Raw genomic sequence first — 18,557 nt, 5'->3', positions numbered from 1 at the left:
ATGTAAGATGGCACTGCTCAAGACCTCTCCTGCTAAGGAAGACGCGCTTCGGATAGACTACGCGGCTCGAATGACGTTCACTACTACGGATCTTGAACAACGTGCGCTTGAAGATCTACAACCAGAATTCTTTTTTGGTCAAGTGTCTGGTCTACTTCAATTCTTCTATCCGTTGTATGTCGATCTCAACGCTTGCTACAAAGGCTACGGGACCATGATCTACCATTTTAACTACCCACACGAAGACCTAACGAAGCCACCCTCGTGTACGCAGGTTGAAATTATCATGTTCCTAAGCAGAACCTTGGACCCCACAGAACGGAACTACTGGCTGACTGAATTAGAAGTCTTCTGCCTTGTTTGGATACTTTGCAAGATTTGCCTTATAATACACGCTGCTAAATATGAGCTGCTACCTATTGTGTATACCGACCATGTCTCTATTACGCTGTAGGCAGAATATGATGAAGTAGTTGATTGTAGAACGAGGGGAGCCCGCAGCTATCTAGACTAACTATAGTTCTACCCACGGTATGGTTTAACCAGCGGCAGCGCAACAGTCTCTGCCGTCGGTCTAGCCACATAAACGTCATTCAACACGTCTGCCCTGGAACAGCTCAATCTTCGGTTGACGAGGGTCTCCCACTTTATTCAGGAGCACCGTATACGTGCCTATTACCAGGCAGGCAAAGCCATCATCGTGGCCGACTCCTCTGTGGAGTTGACAAACTCTAGGGCTTGTGGGGTCTCCGCATCTCGGAGATGCCCCCGTGTGGGGCAAATCCTTTCCCTTTTGTAAAAGATGACCAAAGCTTTCGGTGTATAGCAGGTTAGACCAAAAAACCATGGTATAAAACCCACGTTCTGTCATCTCCAAAGCGAGGCCTTTCAGACGCAGACACATAATCTTCCCTATCTCACTTTATCTTGCTGACGTTCCCATAATGAGGAACCCTTTTTCTCGTTCATCAGGGAATGGTGATGATGCACCCTCAAAAATATACGGTTATCGAGTTTACATCGTGGCTCTCTCGGCCGCCTGGGTAGGAATGGCGAAACAAAACGTTCTGGGTGCCATCCTGCTGACATGAATTTCTCCCAGGCCTCGGCGATGTACGGCTACGACTCGGCTTTTATTGGAGGGACACTAGAGCTTCCAGCGTTCAAGACTTCTTTTGGTATAGACGGGAATAACTCAACCACTCTCTCATCCAACGTAGTGTCGATGTTTCAAGCGGGTGCATTCTTCGGTGCCATTTTTGGGTTCTTCTTCGCCGAGTATTTTGGTCGGAAGCCCGTCATTCTCGGATCGGGTGTTGTCTTTACCATCGGATCAGGCCTCCAACTCGTGGGACGTATCGATGAGCTCTACGCCGGACGGGTGTTGACAGGACTAGGAGTCGGGTAAGCGTATCTCCTTACTTAGGTATGAGGTTGACGACCAACCCTTTGAAAGCGCATCCTCCACCATGATTCCTGTTTACATCTCCGAATGCTCTCCAGCCCTCGTCCGCGGGCGCCTCGTCGGTTGCTTCGAGATCATGCTGCAGGTGGCTCTTGTCTTCGGTTTCTGGGTTAACTACGGCGTCGACAAGAATATACCGAGCACAACTTCTGCCCAATGGAGAATCCCCGTCGGCATCCAGATGATTCCAGCTGGACTGCTATTGATCTGTATGTCATGGATGATAGAAAGTCCACGTTGGCTTGCTAGCAAGAATCGAATCGTCCAAGCACAGAAAAACCTCGCTTGGGTCCGCAATCTTCCATTCGACCACCCCTACGTGGTCAATGAGTTGGCCGAAATCCAGGCTGCTGTCAACCAAGAACTTGAGATGAGTGGTGGAAGACGGACACTGTCACACATTGTGCGTGAATGTGCTACCCCCGGTGTCCGGGATCGAATCTTGATTGGAATGATGCTGATGCTGCTACAAAATCTTACTGGGTATATTCCTCCTCTCCTTACGATATTTTGTAACGGTGTCTGACTTTTCCTCAAGGATCAATTCTATCAACTACTACAGTCCAACCATTTTCCGCTCGGTAGGATACTGAAACTCCAGACGGTGACTATGGTGTTTGAGAGAAGGCGCTGACGTTTTACTCATTTTCAGATTGGATTCACTGGAACCTCCGTCGGACTTCTAGCGACCGGAGTCTATGGCCTAGTAAAAATGTGCACAACAATGGTATTCATGATCTGGATCGTGGATCGGTTCGGACGTCGCGGTCCCTTACTAGTTGGCGCGATCGGCGCAGCAGTAGCAATGTTTTACCTGGCCATATATTCCCAGCTAAGTCAATCCTTCGACCAAGTTCCACCTAGCGACTCTGGGTCACGAACGGCGGTCGCAATGATCTACATTTATGCAATTTTCTACGGGTTCTCCTGGAACGGCATTCCCTGGATATTTGCATCGGAAGTCCTTCCAACTCGTGTGCGGACTATCGGGATGATGTGTGCTGTGTGCATGCAGTGGTTGGCTCAATTCATTATCGTCTACTCGCTGCCTTACATGATTGCCTCTATCAAATACGGCACGTTCTATTTCTTTGGAGCATGTACTATCGTTGCTTTGGTCTTTGCGTACTTCTTTGTTCCGGAAACGAAGGGGGTTCCTTTGGAGGATATGGGCATCTTATTTGGGGCAGATGTTAGTGTCTTTGCTACGAAAGCCCGAAAGAATTATCTGGAATTTCGACAGGCGGAGTCGAGGGTGGCTGCTGAAGCTCGGTTGGAGAAGCAGACTAGTTCTACCCATGTGGAAAATGTGTGAAGGAAAGTCAAGGTCTATACTTTGGATGGTGGAGAGAGATGTATTCATATGAAAAGCCGCCAGCAATGAAAGGATATATCTTCCAAAATACTTCAATCTAAATTAAGAATTCTGTTGTCCGACAACTCTTCCAGTAGCTATCGTTCTTCTCCAGTTTCCCTGCATATGTTCGCACCGGGAAGTCTGTATCAGTGTCTGGCTCTTTCGAACAAGCCATACTCGAGCAAGCTCTACGATATACTTTTTTTTCTTCTTTTCCTCGCGGGGCTGGGGGTGGCTATCCTCCCGGCGACAATGCCCCTTGACACAACGTCGGTAACGGCTCCGAAGCTGCTCCGAAAAAGTAGACGTTTCGGGCACTCCTCCGAACTTCCCCTCACCTCGGACTTCCTGCATTATCTCACTCGAAGGAGTGGCTCGCTAAGCCACTCATGCATGTTATTAGATAATCCTATAACTTGAGTGAGGGAAAGAAATCTCATCGAAAAAAAGGCCTCCGCAATCTGTCATAGAGCTCATTTTGATATCTGTACTGTCGAACCTGCCGAACATGGATTCGACCATGCCCCGATCTCTATCTCCTCAGGAACCGATCCCAAACCGCCTACAGGGCCTAGTAGCCCTTATAACCGGAGCTGCAGGGAACATCGGCCTGGAATCTGCTCGGCGATATCTTCTAGAAGGCGCCAAAGTTGTGCTGGTCGACATCAGCTCACAGGGACTGGCTCAGTCAAAAGAAGAGCTGATAAAAGCGATCGCAGATTTGCCAGATGGGAAGAGCCTGAATGGGAATGATTTGATTCTTACCGTTCAAGCCGATGTCACATCTGAAGGCGATGTTGAGCGATATGTTAATGAGACTATTCGGAAATTCGGGAAGCTTGATGTTGCGCTTCTTTGTGCGGGCATATCGTATTCGTCGACGAGTATTCTGGATACTGATGTTGAACAATATGATAAGGTAATGCAAGTGAATTGTCGGTCCGGTGAGTACTTCTCTTGCAGTTAGTCTGGAACATTTTAGAATGAGCAGCTAAGACTATGACTTATAGCCTTCCTGGGCGTTAAACACTGCGGACGGGCAATGCGAGACTCCGGCAACGGAGGCAGTATTATCCTGGTCTCTTCAATTGCTGGTCTTCGCGCAACACCCGGTCTATCAGCATATTCTACTTCCAAGTTTGCCCTTCGTGGTCTATGCATCACTGCAGCTGCAGAGCTGGGCCAGTATAACATTCGTGTTAACACGGTCCATCCGTGCGGTGTCAATACACCTATGTTCCTCGCTTCGTGGCCCGAGGAGAAGATGAAAAGTATGCTGGCTAGTGTTCCTCTGGGTCGGTGGGCGGAGGTTGCAGATGTTGCGGCGTTGGTATCGTTCCTGGGGAGTGCGGATGCTCGGTTCATGACAGGGGGAGCCTTGAAGATCGACGGCGGTATTGTGATGTTTTAGTAAATGGAAGAGATAGTATACTTTATGAGACAAATGTTGTTTTCGTTTGTAACAAAAAGTCACTTAGACAGAAGCACCTTAATGGCCAAGATCTATCTCACTGGCTTGCATGTCTTCTAGGAAACAACACCTATTGTTATCGACTTTAGTAAGTGGTACTTCCCAAAACGGAGGTCAGCTTTCGCATAGACTCTACGGCTCGGCCGACATTGTCACTCGGACGCCTCGATTCATCCCTCATTCGCCAATCAAATATTTCAATCGAAACCACACCTTTCCACCCTTTCCTATTCAGCCACGCGTGAGCGATTACTGCAACAGGAAAGTAAGCCCCTAAATCCTCCTCAAGGGGGAACGGGCGCATGTTGCGCGACCAAGACAAAGCTGGAGGAAAATCTTCCCGATAGAAGTGGTGTCCCGGCTGCAATGAAGGGACAAATTTCTCTGCATCGGAAAGCTGTACATAGAATATTTTGCCCGACGGGCAAGTCTCAACGAATCTATCAAGCGATTGCCGCAGAGCCAAATCGGCATCTTCGCGAATACCACTCTCGACCATATTATCTCCCCACACCCGAGCAGCTACATGAAAAGAATCCAGGCAAAGACCAAAGTTTTCGCGGTTCACGTCTTGGGCCATCCGGAGCGATTCCTCCCAGGTATCGATATAGGTACCCCAAGCCACAGCCTCGTAGGCAATGCCAACGGAGTATGAAGCCGCTAAGTCGCTTAGCGCCTGAAGATCTTCCACCATCCGTGTCCAATCTCCCGAGCTGTTCCCGGTATCAAACTGGGAGGGCACTTGCAGGTACTTAGCCTTCAAGCAGGCGGCGATTTCGAGCCAATTCCGCGCACGATCAAGTCGCTCTTCCAGGGGCGAGTTATGCCCCTCAAAGTTCTTGAAGGGGCTCAAGGATAATACACTAAGATTCGCGGACAAGCATAGACGGGAGATGGTTCTAGCAGCATCGTGTATGCTCACGGGTGGAGTCTGGGAGAGCGCGTAGTCTTCGAGCTCTTGGTAGACGATTTCGATTGCAAAAAACGAGGCGGACGCTGCAGCTCGGATCTTTTCTGTTAGGCTGTGGGAGGGATGGAGACCCAGAGAAGATGTAGTGATTGCGAGGGGGTTGTAAAACATGGTCAATCAATATCTAGAAAGTTCATATAGTGTTCTCGTCCCGATTAACGCGCTTTAAGAATGGGGGAAACAACTGATGATATCATTTACTACATCCATTATCTTTACGTTTTATATTGCACTCCACGATGTTCTAGTGGTAGTAATATATCAATATAAAAAAAATAATAATAAAAAAAATCCTTTTGTATTGCATTACATAGGTGGCCAACCCGGGCGGGTGACCGACCAAGGCTCCGGGGGTGTCTCGGTCACCCCCGATGAATCCCCACATAAAACCCCACCTTTCGGACGAGGTCTCCGATGCTCTCCGGAGGCAGACAACACTTACCCAATGCCCTGATTCTCTCTGCAAGTATCTGTCCTTTCTCTGTTAGTCCACATCTATAACGATTAACCCGGCCCAACTTTTATTCGACGAGGTGATCCGATCACGCGTTCGGTCGGATGACGCGCTGGATATTGTGGCTCGTGCCTTCCGTTGAATAATGTCCCAACCCGGCGCAGAGTCTTCATCTACGCGGATGAGCAGCAAAGAGAAGCCAAAGGCTGTGTCAGCGTGCGTTTATCTGACTTATATTCCGTATATTTAACTAAATGGGTCTATAGATGTAATACATGTAGAAAGAAGAAGGTCAAATGCTCTGGTCAATATCCATGCGTTTATTGCACACGTCGAGAGTTGGAATGCACCTTCCCAGTGGTAGAAGATAGACGGCTGATCACTGAGGCGTAGGCTTTCCCAGAGTGCTGTTCAATAAGAATTCTCAGAACTTCTAACATACCATGCACAGGAAGGTCCGAGAACTTCAGGCACGCCTCGCTTTGTACGAGCATCAGGCCCACGATGGCGGGCGTGTAGATACACAGAGGTCAACGGCAACATCAGCGTCAGACAAAACCCAAACAGAGAATGTGGATACAGCACCGCGTTTCAATGCGCCAGTAAATGAAGTAATACGGACACCGGTGGCATCATCTGTGTCCAACATGACATCGAGAACCGAGGTTCCTCCACATCAAATGGAAACCCATTTTACCCTTGGATCGAGCCAGAACTTCGGGAGCCGGGTACAGGATCTTCTTGAGCGGCAAAAAGATTACTCTTCACGAAATCCGTGCACGCCTCAGGGGAGAACTCCACGATTCATTCCAAGCACGGAAGGGCTATTTCCAAAGCGACGTATTCCTCTCAACCCACGCCAGGGTCAAGAGACGAGCACGGCTGCTAACCTGAGGTTTCCTTCAGTGGAGAAAGCGCATCAACTTCTGGACACTGTTCTTTTATACCTTGGCGATGCCCAGCATTTCTTCGATGCTCGAGACCTTTCAGACCAGCTGATGGTATTCTACAGAAACAGCTTCGACGAGATACAACGAACCAGCATCTGGTATCTCCACATTCTCTTAGTGTTTGCGATTGGGAAACTTCTGCGAGGAGAGTTGGATGGGACGACAGACCCACCGGGCTTTGCCCTATTCAAGGAGGCTTTAAGATTGTTGCCTAACATTAGCGAACTACGGGCCCATGGCGTCGCTGGAATTGAGATTTTGGCACTCATAGCAGTGTATTACCAAAATATTGATCGTAAGGACGACGCTGCTTCACATGTACGAGACATGTACTACCTCCATGCAATCCAATATCCGAGCTAATCTGAGACAGGTTGGCCTTGCTTTCCGATTGGCTCTACTGCACAAGCTATATCGAAAGTCCACGCTCGATCAACTACATCCATCACAAGCGACACATGCGAACCGTATCTGGTGGACTGTTCAGATGCACGATAAGCGTCTCACCATAGCTACGGGATGTCCATTGAGCCTCGACGATAAAATGATCGCTTCTCCTCTCCCGACTGCCTCGCCCGGGTACTGTGATCCGCTAGCCATTCAATTGAATATCAAGATTGTGCAAATCCAAAGCCGAATATATTCTGGTTTGTTTACGACCGGGTTAATATGTCGTCGCAAAGGCTAAGTCCTCGAGTTCTAGTCATCTATAGTAATAAATCCTGCTCCGTGAACACGTTTTGCGACAATGTACGCGATATCATGTCATCACTTGATCAACTCGCGAAGGAAATTCCGCAATATCCCTTGCGCACCAACATATCAAGCCGGAACCCTTCGAAATTGGGGATACGAACAAGTATTTCACTCTTCACAATGCTCTATCAAGTAGGTTATTATTCATCTGATCAATAAAAAGATGACAATACACTTTACAGTAAGCTGACTCAATTAAATTAGGCGATAATCCTCACGTTGCGACCCGTTCTTCTTCATCTTGCCAAATTAATATTCGATCGCGAGACAACATTCAGCACAAGCAGCAGTGCACTACAGCACCTTGCTCGGACGTGCATAGAAGCCGCGAGTAAGAATCTGGAACTAATGAAAATTTTGGTAGATGAGGAAATCATTTGTAAGGAGCATCCAGAGATTGCTTACATGCAGAGCTAACTTTGGCAGCTGTATTCGGCTTCTTTGACCTCGATGCCATTTTCTCAGCGACATTTATTCTACTGCTGGCAGCCATCATCCGTTCTGCAGATACGAGCGACTCCGGTCATTTCCCTTTTCTCAGCTCCAGCCCCGGCATGAAAGAAGGCCTTCAGCTTCTCGACTACCTGGCAAGCTATCAGAACCATGCTGCTCGGGCGCGGAAAAATCAGATACAGAAGTTGCAGGAATGCTTACCGTCTTTTATGCAGGGAATCGGCTCTGTTGAGATGGCAAACGAAGCTGTAAGAACGCCCCAGTCTGTTTTAAACAATGTAAGTATTGGAATTTTGTGCGTAACCCTCTCGAGCAAATACTAAAACATATTAGGCTGGGGTTTCGCAGTATGATGATCTTATGCGAACGTATGTCACAGACACAGTTGGGGGGGAATTTGTTCCGGTAACATTGCCAGCCAACTTCTCGGATGATCCTCATGCCATATACTCCTTCTTTCACGACGAGGGCTTTGAATTGACTGGAGAGAACCAGGCAGACTTTGAAGAAGTGCAGCGGCACTTTCTGTGGCAGGCATAGAGCTATACATTGTATTAAGATTTCGCGTGCAGCCTAATGTCAAAAACCTCGCTCATCTGAACCACCAACCATCCCTCCAAAAGCACGTCAAAATGCCAGGGATTTTATTGAGAAAGAATGAACTTGAAGAGTCCTACCAGAAGTTTCTGCTCTAAGTGAATCAGATATCTCTAGTATTCGTAAAGCAGCTCACGGTTACGGTGTATCTAAGCGGACTATCCCACGCAGACCTATTTTAAATCTCTACACGCGTCGAACTACGCGCTAAGTGCTAGAGGTTAACTTTAAAACAATACCAATTGTTTTGCCCTTTTGCTTGAGACTTCTCAAAAATATAAATGTTGAAGAAAATGACTTGCAGTGAACAGGCTTCAAAAGTAAATCTTGCCTTCGCCCGATGGTTGTTAATCATCGCCGTACTTTACTTATCCCAGCACAGTTGCTGCTGTAATTAAATAACACGCTCCACGGTCCAGTTGTCCACTCCACCCTGTAGCTTCTCGCGGTCCTCAAAGAATGGCTTAAACACCGTTTGGATGATAGTATCGGGATGGTAGCCCTCGGTGTAGCCACCAGTTTCCGGGTCAACAATGCTTGCGCGGCTCAGTGGCATGCCGACCACAATCTGAGCCTCCTGCGGAAGCGCCTGGGCAAAGAGACGGCTGAGACTTTGTGATGCGGCCTTGGCAGCACACAATGAAGAGCAGGCAATCTGCGGCTCTCTGTCGAGCGTGCCACCGGTGACCAAGAATAGCGGCCACTCACCCTTGGAGATATTGTCGGTGTTGGCGTTGCGGGTGAACCATTGGCCTGCGACAAGGGTACCCACTGCAGAGACTTGGAGGTCGAGATTCAGCTCCTCCGGAGTGACTTTAGTGATGTGCGAGGGGGCGACACGAGCTGCATTGTAGTTCAAGACATCCAGCTTGCCACCAAACTGCTGAGCACACCAGTCCAAGGTGCTCTAGTACTTAGCCTCCACTTCGACCCATCCGAGCTTGGAGTTTGGGGAGGTACGTACGCACTTTCGGGAGAGTGAAGGATGACATCACGTACCAGCAAATACAGGGTGTCTCAGCGAGAAGCGAGAGCTTTCACTCGCAAACGGGCTGTGGCAGCATGCAGGGTCTGTCGCTCGCGAAAAATCAAATGCGACAATGCTCGTCCGACCTGCTCTTCGTGCCAGATCTCTGAGTCGCATTGCGTATATCAGGACCATGTAGATTTCTCAAAGTATGCTGAATCTCCCGTTAAAGTTCTATTTACTACACACACATGAATGCATGTGTTCACACACGTGTGTGGATCTACGTTTGCTACAACATGTTCACATACAACGCTTACTAGATTCGATCCCGCCACCATTGCAATTCTCGATCGCTTAACCGAAATCCAACAGTTTCTTAATTCCATGACTCCTGAAGGGGTGACGGCAGCCCTGCCTCTGAAAGGTCCGCTAAATCAGTACACGGCTGAATTTAGCCCAAAATTGCCACAGAATGTGTCCCTGAAGATCCCTGCAGCCAGGATATGTCCTGATGCAATTTTGTCGTGGCCGATTTTCCAAGAGGTTCGCTTGCAAACGACTTTAAATAGTCTCATTCTCGCGGACCACGATTATGGTCTCGAAGAAGTTGCCAACACCGATGTCAATTTGGCTCTCATACCAGATCTGATTGACCGCTTCCTGCAGTTTGTGCACGTTAAGAATCCCGTGGTGAATACGGTCGTCCTACGTCAATCGGCCGTCAGGGTCGAAGTGGGCGAGTCCTCTCGGAACGCTCATTCCTGTTTAGTGGTGAGTAAATGGATCCCCCCTCCCCAGAAGTGCTAGGCAATATAGACAGTCACCGTCACCTCCGATCTCAGAGCCACGCTAAGAATATGTATTTAAGTTCCTCGCCTGTGCCTTAGGCTGTTTAGCAGGTCCACTTCGATATGATGATCGCTCGGCAGAATGTGATGACCACGCTGAATCCCTTCATGCTACAGGAGAGCAGTTATATCAGAAAGCGTTGGAGAGGCTCTCCCTACCCGGCGATCGTATTTTGACCACGCAATGCTGGTTTCTTAGCGGTGTCTACCAGATGTACAAGCTAAATGCCGCTAGAGCATGGATGGACTTTTCTCGAGCCTCCGCCATTCTGAGCCTCCACTTGCGACACAGGGAAGCAGCTGTGGGTAACTACTCCAACGGGGGGCATTTAGAACCGGCAGAGCTGGGCCTATATTGGACATGCTGGAAGTCAGAATGGTGACTTCTATCCTTCTTTTCTCTTCTGCCAGTTCCCTCTGGGTAACTGTTCGATCTAAGTTGAGGCTAATATTCGTAATCTATCCAGTGACTTACGCGCGGAGCTCGACATACCCGATTCGATTTTGTGTGAGTTCAACGTGTCCGACGGGTATCCAATACCCTCGTCCGTAAGCTCGACCGAGTCGGAAGCTGTGCTGTCCGGGACACCAACAGACTCAGAAGACTTGTCACATCTCTGGAAGTTGTCCACATATTACTACTTGTCTGATGTGGCACTTATGCGCGTAGAAGCGCAAATTCTCAACTTTATGTACAGCACTAATGACTTGCAATGGTCGCCTGCCAACCTATCTTACATGTGCCGGACAGCCGCGGATCTCGAATCCCAAATAGATCACTGGTAAGTTGCCAAAAACAAAACTCAACTTTATTAACAGGGTAGGGGCTTTAATATATTCTTTTATTGACTGCCTGGTGTCCGACGTCAGGTCCAGAAACCGACCATCCATAATCCACTTCGAAGAATGGGACTCGGCACCCAGGTTTGAGCTGACGTACAACCTGCAAGCACGGGTTCTGCAGCTGAGATCGTGGCTCTATCGGCCATTTGTATACTACGCAATCCATCATGACGGCGGGCATATTAATGAGAACGAGGAGGCTAAGAGGTTTTTGCGGAAAGCTATCGAGTGCAGTTTCCATATGATCAACTCCAAGGCGACGCAGCACCGGCATCATGGAACCTGGTTTGTCGCCCGCGGTGTACTCAGTTCAGCCCTGTTAATCATTGCAGCTGTCAAGGCGGACAAGGGACTCGTGGACTATTTGGCAGATTGGCCGGACTTGTTAGACCAGGCGATAAGGTCTTTGACTCATTGGGCTTCGGAGGCGCGGGATCTGGCTTACGCGGCTGTTGTTCTTGCTAATCTCAAGCAAAAGTTGTGTACTTAAAATGATTGAGCTATATACAACAATTTGTTATCCTCGAAGCTTGAAGGAGCTAAGGTAAGAAAAAGAAGACGCGACCATTTCTTCATGCATGTAAGCATCAGGAACCGTTGAAACGTTAAATCGTTCCAAACCAGACCGACTGCCCAAGTGACTTACAGCCAGTATAACCTATTCTGAATTGACGAAGGCGACGCTGGCAGTGGCTGATGGCTAAATTCACCACGTCATAGCAGCGACACACCTTGCAAACTCGACACGACTATTACAAAGTCGTACTGATCATCCCGGTAATGACCGTTAAGGTCCCACATAGCCATTCGAGCTTTCAACTGCTTCATCGCCACACCCACAGCTATCAATGTCATTTTACTGAGTCATGACAGGGTCCCAAGGTCATTCTAATCAGTGCTATCATAGAGAGCACGTGTCCTCTTAGGCATCAGCCCTACGAAAGCTTCTATACCACGTGTCAGTAAAGCGGCAAAACTCCGTCCCTATTGAGTAAGTCCGAGCAAAAACAGGTAAACCGTTCCCCTCCGTTGGAATCCCAGTCAAGTTATCTCATCCGAAGCCCTACCAGCCAAGCACCAGTCAAATAGTGCTTGGTATCAACGTGGATGAAATGGTGCGCTTCAATGAGCATCGCATCTTATCCACGGCTCCACGCACGTGAACCCGCATGCGGCAATGATTGGTTCGGCTCCACCGAGCTTTATCTGATGCGCCAATTGCATGAACGCATGATAACAAGGATGAGATCCCTATTGCGACTGGCTCCTGATTGGTAGTCACGCTTGCATACGCATGTAACCATCCTAGTGGGAAGAGGCTACACGCCCAGATAAAAACCTGCCCTCGTGCTCATCCTCCTGCAGCACAATGAGATTTTTCCCAATCCATCTCCCGCTGGTGTTCTTTGCTTTGCAACATTGCGATGTCTTCTGAGAACTCGTGGGAAAACTCTCAGTCGAAGGATGTTGGCGTCCTGGAGACACACGTCCAGGCCGTCGATACCTCCGACGCTGATCCTTCGGCTGTGTCCCGCAAGAGACAGAGTCTCTCTGACTTCTTGACTATTGTTAGTTTCCTTACTTTGGCTGCAAATCTACTTTGATTCAATATCTGCTTGGACAATGTTACTGATTATGTTTCTAGCTTGCTAGTGGATTCGCCCTCATCAGCGATGGGTACCAGAATAACCTCATGTACTTACCCCGCAAACGATGTGCCGATGTACCCCGCTGATAGTATGCAGGACTATGACCAATGTGCTTCTAAAGGCAGAATACCCCAAACAATACGTTTCGGCTGTATCGACACGTGTATCAAATGCCCTGCTTGTTGGGGAAGTCATTGGTCAGATTGTGATCGGGTTTGTCTATGGCATCCTTTTCACACACATAGAGGAACCTGCTAACTCCACGCCTAGGTTAACATGCGACTACATGGGACGAAAAGCTGCCATGGTTTTCACAACTCTAATGATCGTCATCGGCGGTATCTTGGCCACCGCATCACACGGTGTCACTATCAACGGCATGTTCTGGATGCTGACAGTTTCCCGTGGTATTATTGGCTTTGGTAGGTGCAAATCCTTCCAGTACGCTGGATTAATGAGTGCTGATTATCTCAGGAACCGGTGGTGAATATCCCGCGTCGTCAGTTTCGGCATCCGAAACCGCCAATGACTTGACCTTGAAGCAGCGCGGTCCAGCCTTCATCATGGTGACAAACTTTCCGCTGTCATTTGGTGGTCCCTTTGCTGTTCTGGTTTTCTTGATTGTATTCTCAGCATGCCAGCAATCCCACTACAGCACCGTCTGGCGCGTCTGCTTCGGTATCGGGTGCATCTGGCCTCTTTCCGTGTTCTACTTCCGGTGGCGCATGCTGAACTCGGCGCTCTATCGTCGCGGAGCCATCAAGAAGCGAGTTCCATATGGACTGGTGATTCGCTATTACTGGAAATCACTCATTGGAACCTGTGGTGCCTGGTTCCTCTACGGTACGTACCCTTCACCATCACCTGATCTGTCAATCACATCTAACCTTATACAGACTTCGTCACCTTCCCCAACGGCGTCTTTTCTGCCAGCATCATCTCCTCCGTGGTCGGCGACGACTCAATCCTCAAAACCGGCGAATGGCAGCTCCTCCTCGGAGCCATTTCCCTCCCCGGTGTCTTCCTCGGCGCTCTCTTCTGCAACAAACTCGGTCGCAAAAACGTAATGATGATCGGATTCGGCGGCTACCTCATTTTCGGTCTGATTATCGGCTGTGCATTTGAGAAAATCACCAAGATCATCCCCCTCTTTGTGGTCTTCTACGGCCTCATGCAGAGTTCGGGCAACTTTGGCCCAGGGAACATGCTCGGCTTACTTTCGTCGGAGCTGTACGCCACCGGTGTTCGGGGTACTTGTTATGGCTTGTCTGCTGCTGTGGGAAAAGCAGGCGCTGCTATTGGTACCCAAGCGTTCACTCCCATTGAGGATAATCTGGGTAAGAAGTGGACGTTTATTATTGCGGCTATTTGTGGTGTTGTGGGAATCCTGGTGACTTATTTCTTTGTTCCGGACATTTCGGGTGAGGATTTGAGAATCCGTGATGAGAAATTTCGGGCCTACCTTGTATCGAAGGGGTGGGATGGTGCCATGGGTGAGGATGATATGCAGGCCTTGGCGGATGAGGGCATTCCGCCGTCTCTCAGGGAGGAAAAGTGATAATGCTTTCCTTGTTGGGCATAGGGGTGGAATGAATGGTAGATAATGTGTTCACATAATTATATTGATTTGATGACTTTTATGAGCAGACCACCATGATTGATCACACGATAATGTTCCGGGCATCTTAGCAGTAGCTTAACGAAGTATAAGGAGGGTGACTGCCACTACGAAGGGGGTGGACAACCCTTGTAGAATTGCAACCCCTTCGAGGGTCTGTGAGAGCGGAGTGATCCCCTGGTAGTTCCCTATTGTTTGATTCCCTGGCAAGAAAATTATCCTCCATCCCTTGATTGGTATGCACTCCAGGATCTTTGTGTAATCTCGGAATTCCATCTGTGGCCATCAGTGAAACAAGGGGTTTATCTGGGAATTGATTTCCGCACCCCAACCACACCCTTGGTACCTGCATACCCGCCCTGGAATGCAACGGTTGCCAAGGGGTGTGGGCCTGACAGCAGCACCGTTGTTGTAGTTTGTTCATGTTGTTGTGAGGGACTAACACCCACTTAGTGCTCCAACCCTGCAGCTGTTTCTCAGTTTGCAGGTTCACCTTCCCCTGCCAGTCATACGTATCAAACATAGTAGAGAGGAATATCTAAGCGGACTATGGCATGTTCAGCAGGATGTTACACCTTTAAGGAGCTCACCAATGCAGTGGTTCTAGTTGACAAATCCTGTCCCAGTTTCGGGACGACACCATAACATTCCTGCCTTGCCGATCGGGCTCACCATCATGGACTCTTCCCAGTTCTTTCGAGTATACCAATAATGGTATAAGAAATTCTGTCAAATTCTCTTTAACCACTACCACCCTTCCACGGTTCCACAAAGTTAACAGCGAAGGGCCAGTGGTATCCTCCCTCTTCTTATATCCCCAAGGGGGTTCTGTCACTTAAGCATCTCCCTCAATAAGATAGTCCCCACGATTTCCTTATCGGGAACAAGTAAACCGGGTAAGGAATCCGCACCGTTACACAAAGTCTCGCGAGGCAGATGCAGGGTCTGTTTATGTTTAAATCCCTCTGTTAGCCGGAAATTGGAGTTCTGTCAACTTACCTTAGTTTTTTCTTTCTTTAATTTTCTATAGGGTGTATCTCACCGGGTTTTTTGAAATCACCATCAGACAGTCACAATGAAGATAAACACGGGCACTTTCTGGGCCCTCATCCCAAGCTATATTTCTCTGGCAGCAGCAGCAGCATCATCATGCTATGCACCGGATGGCTCACAAGTGGACAGCTCCATATACCAGCCATGCGTCTCCATCTCGGGTGTACATTCGATGTGCTGTAAACTCAATGATGCGGATCCAGATACGTGTGATCCCTCGGGACTTTGTCAGACGAATGAAGGAGCATACTATCGGGAGTTCTGCACGGATCAATCGTGGAACTCGACGAATTGTTTACCGAAGGACATCTGTGGTAATCAGGTCAGTCTCTTCCCTATCTTTATCAGATAAACTGGCAACTGATAATAGAGACAGAATGGCGGAAATTCCGACTGGACCTACCAACTGACCAACTGCGGCGACGGATCCTGGTGCTGCGGCAGTACCACTGCCTGCTGCAACACATACGAGACATTTACCCTTGATTCAACACTCCTCAAATTTTCTTCTAATGACGATTCGAATTCTAACTCTAACTCCGGCTCTAGCTCCAACTCCAAGTCTGGTTCCGACTCCAATTCCGCCTCGGATGGTTCTTCTACCTCTGCACCCACAACAACTGGAACTGGAAACCCCTTGGGTGACGGTAGCAGCGGCATCAACAGCGAACCGGATCAATCCGATTCTGAAAAATCGAAGAGGCTCGCGATTGGACTCGGTGTTGGGCTACCATTGGCATGCATAGCCGTGGCTATGCTGGGAGCTGGATATCTCTGGGGTAGAAGGGATATGAAGAAGGAGTTGCAGCCGAGGTTCCAACCACGTATCATAAATCTTCCGTTAGAGAAGCCAAAGGGTGAGATAGGGTGTCCACGTCCGGCGGATGATGATTCGAGCGTGTCTCATTGTTTGGAGATAGTGCGGAGCCCTTGAGTATGAGATGAAGGGTTGATGGAAAGGAGTTCCTTGGGGGTTAGGGTGGCTGTCTGTTTTGTCTTATGCATGTTTTCTTGTTTCCCTTTCCCTGGGCTATTGCTGTCCCCGGTGTTGTGTATCAATACCCCATCATGTAGTGTCTAATTTCATTAAATCGATACCTTGTTCACAATTGCATCTGCAGTTTGCTCCGATTCTCAATCGCTTTTTACGTAGGATCAAGTTCGTGTCTGGCGGAATCTGGTGTCATACATTGCCGGGTTGGGACCTGCCTCCTACGCCATGGCTTCAAGCAGGTACCACCTATCGACGTAATAATGACAAGCGGCTTTTCTTCTATTCATAATAGCAGACACCTCCGCTAAACGCAACACTACTTGGTCCGTACAACCTGCGCCAACTCATCCTTGCATTAGACCGTGACAGCTGCAGCCAAGACAAGGCTAGATCGTAGCCTCATCCTACATCCCTTCAGCCGGCGCACCTCATATGAGCTACCCATCCACCTCAACACTCGGCGCTTAACCCTCCACCAGACATCTATCCACCAACCATACAGCATATATAACCGCTTGCCAACAAGAACCCGAAACACTTTTGAACTACATCCCCAGAATTTCCTAAATGCTTCAGGCACCCATCCCAATGCGTTCCACACTCACTCTATATATATATTCTTTATAACCCTACCCCCACCGCCGCAACTAATACTCACATCCCCTCACAATGCCGCAAACCACAGAACCAAAAAACAATCTCCCACCCCTCCACACCTACACAATCGCCTACATCACTGCCCTGCCTAAAGAACAAACCGCCGTCCTGGCCACTCTCGACACCATCCACCACCAGCACATCCCAACCCCCGTAAGCGACAAAAACACCTACACTCTCGGCTCCATACCACCGCACAACATCGTCCTAATATGCCTCCCTACCATGGGAACAACCTCCGCCGCGAGCGCAGTGACATCGCTTCTGCACATGTTCCCATCCATCAGGTTCGCTCTGCTCGTTGGCGTGGCGGGTGGTGTTCCGAGCAATGGGGTGAAATTGGGTGATGTGGTTGTTAGTGTGCCGGTTAGTGGTGGGTATGGGGGTGTGGCGGGGTGGGATAGAGGGATGCTGGTGCGGAATGGGAGGGTTGTTGTGCAGAATGAAGGTGGGATGTGTAGGAGGGAGGAATTTGGGGTAGGGTTGGGTGTGAAGAAGGTGTTGGAGAGGTTAAAGCGTAACAGTGAGATGGTTGCACGGAAGATCAATGGGTGTTTGGATGATGTGGAGGAGAGGTTTCCGCGATTAGTATCGAGGTGGACACGGTGCGATGGGTTGAGAGATCCGCTGTTGGAACGGTGGTGGGTGTATTCCTATCTATATTTGCTGGTGTGGGTGTTGTGGAAGGTGGTTGTTGCGGGTGTTGTAGGGCTGCTTGGGTTATGGGGGTTGGAGATGATGGGGGTTGGGTTTGGGTTTGAAGGGGATGTGGGCAAGGAGAAGATGATGATTGCAGGGGAGAAAAAAAGAAGGAACGTCCGTGTCCATTACGGTTTAATCGCCTCAGGGAATTTTGTTGTTAAGGATGCGAAAGCTCGTGATGCTCTTAATAAGGGGTTTGAGGAAGGTATATTATGTGCGGAGATGGAAGCAGCTGGGGTGATGGATCTGGTTCCGTGTATTGTTGTTAGGGGGATCTGTGACTATGCGGACTCCGGAAAGAATAAGGATTGGCAGGAATATGCTGCTATGGTTGCTGCGGCGTATGCCAGGGTCTTGTTGGAGTCTTTATCGCCTGGGGATGTGGAGATGGTTGGCAATGCGAGGAATGAACACCCTGGCTATCCAGATGAGCTAGATTTAGGTATTCGAATATAAATTTCGCTTATACGTAGTACACATATAGTCTTGTGTCATGGATAGATCATATTGTATATAGGGAAAGTCTTATCGCATGAGACTTAGAAAGGCAGGTCACAAATGCTTCAAATTCATCCCGAACCGAAGAAAGGCTGCCGGGATCAATCAATATAAGATTGGCTACTTTGGTTCTAGTGTTGATCCTTCTACATTACGGGATGCTATTTCACTGAAATAAAATCGACACACCAACATGGTCCTCAGGTATCGTCAAGGGCATTAGCAATTCCTCAATGAGGATGTAGTTTCGGA

The 18,557-nt window shown here is 48.8% G+C and overlaps 9 protein-coding genes across 9 annotated transcripts; 7 read left to right on the top strand and 2 right to left on the bottom strand.

Annotated features, from left to right (window-relative positions):
* Nucleotides 1–944: 944 nt before the first annotated feature.
* On the top strand, nt 945–2,780 carry BO79DRAFT_141643 (sugar porter family MFS transporter; the record flags this gene model as incomplete). Its single annotated transcript, XM_025678257.1, has 5 exons — nt 945–1,043; nt 1,103–1,404; nt 1,457–1,948; nt 2,004–2,046; nt 2,118–2,780. The coding sequence occupies 5 exons, from the start codon at nt 945–947 to the stop codon at nt 2,778–2,780; spliced, it is 1,599 nt and encodes a 532-aa protein (XP_025541949.1).
* Nucleotides 2,781–3,294: 514 nt separating this feature from the next.
* Nucleotides 3,295–4,233, top strand: BO79DRAFT_169240 (SDR family NAD(P)-dependent oxidoreductase; the record flags this gene model as incomplete). The annotated part of the gene is made up of 2 exons (XM_025679470.1): nt 3,295–3,766; nt 3,833–4,233. The coding sequence occupies exons 1-2, from the start codon at nt 3,331–3,333 to the stop codon at nt 4,231–4,233; spliced, it is 837 nt and encodes a 278-aa protein (XP_025541948.1). The 5' UTR covers nt 3,295–3,330.
* Nucleotides 4,234–4,378: 145 nt separating this feature from the next.
* Nucleotides 4,379–5,374, bottom strand: BO79DRAFT_280342 (sugar phosphate isomerase/epimerase family protein; the record flags this gene model as incomplete). The annotated part of the gene is made up of 1 exon (XM_025688050.1): nt 4,379–5,374. The coding sequence occupies one exon, from the start codon at nt 5,372–5,374 to the stop codon at nt 4,379–4,381; it is 996 nt and encodes a 331-aa protein (XP_025541947.1).
* Nucleotides 5,375–5,862: 488 nt separating this feature from the next.
* BO79DRAFT_252640 (fungal specific transcription factor domain-containing protein) lies at nt 5,863–8,416 on the top strand (the record flags this gene model as incomplete). The annotated part of the gene is made up of 8 exons (XM_025685941.1): nt 5,863–5,933; nt 5,999–6,106; nt 6,169–6,985; nt 7,041–7,314; nt 7,371–7,555; nt 7,628–7,802; nt 7,850–8,154; nt 8,210–8,416. 8 exons carry the CDS (start codon nt 5,863–5,865, stop codon nt 8,414–8,416), a joined length of 2,142 nt encoding a protein of 713 aa, XP_025541946.1.
* A 451-nt stretch (nt 8,417–8,867) lies between these two features.
* On the bottom strand, nt 8,868–9,380 carry BO79DRAFT_142291 (uncharacterized protein; the record flags this gene model as incomplete). Its single annotated transcript, XM_025678274.1, has 1 exon — nt 8,868–9,380. A coding segment is annotated over one exon (513 nt), but the record flags the coding sequence as incomplete, so codon positions are not given.
* Nucleotides 9,381–9,458: 78 nt separating this feature from the next.
* BO79DRAFT_226263 (uncharacterized protein) lies at nt 9,459–11,624 on the top strand (the record flags this gene model as incomplete). The annotated part of the gene is made up of 5 exons (XM_025683779.1): nt 9,459–9,649; nt 9,764–10,218; nt 10,298–10,670; nt 10,759–11,073; nt 11,162–11,624. 5 exons carry the CDS (start codon nt 9,459–9,461, stop codon nt 11,622–11,624), a joined length of 1,797 nt encoding a protein of 598 aa, XP_025541944.1.
* Nucleotides 11,625–12,558: 934 nt separating this feature from the next.
* BO79DRAFT_286040 (metabolite transport protein) lies at nt 12,559–14,341 on the top strand (the record flags this gene model as incomplete). Its single annotated transcript, XM_025688424.1, has 6 exons — nt 12,559–12,702; nt 12,780–12,829; nt 12,880–12,996; nt 13,054–13,205; nt 13,258–13,626; nt 13,680–14,341. 6 exons carry the CDS (start codon nt 12,559–12,561, stop codon nt 14,339–14,341), a joined length of 1,494 nt encoding a protein of 497 aa, XP_025541943.1.
* A 1,135-nt stretch (nt 14,342–15,476) lies between these two features.
* On the top strand, nt 15,477–16,388 carry BO79DRAFT_215475 (uncharacterized protein; the record flags this gene model as incomplete). The annotated part of the gene is made up of 2 exons (XM_025683270.1): nt 15,477–15,776; nt 15,825–16,388. The coding sequence occupies 2 exons, from the start codon at nt 15,477–15,479 to the stop codon at nt 16,386–16,388; spliced, it is 864 nt and encodes a 287-aa protein (XP_025541942.1).
* Nucleotides 16,389–17,117: 729 nt separating this feature from the next.
* On the top strand, nt 17,118–18,263 carry BO79DRAFT_190981 (5'-methylthioadenosine/S-adenosylhomocysteine nucleosidase family protein; the record flags this gene model as incomplete). Its single annotated transcript, XM_025680785.1, has 1 exon — nt 17,118–18,263. One exon carries the CDS (start codon nt 17,118–17,120, stop codon nt 18,261–18,263), a length of 1,146 nt encoding a protein of 381 aa, XP_025541941.1.
* Between the last annotated feature and the right edge of the window lie 294 nt (nt 18,264–18,557).

Source organism: Aspergillus costaricaensis, assembly GCF_003184835.1.
Source record: "Aspergillus costaricaensis CBS 115574 unplaced genomic scaffold BO79scaffold_8, whole genome shotgun sequence".
NCBI classification, from domain to species: domain Eukaryota; kingdom Fungi; phylum Ascomycota; class Eurotiomycetes; order Eurotiales; family Aspergillaceae; genus Aspergillus; species Aspergillus costaricensis.
Note: the sequence above shows the minus strand (reverse complement) of the source record. Positions and strands in the feature narration are given on the sequence as shown.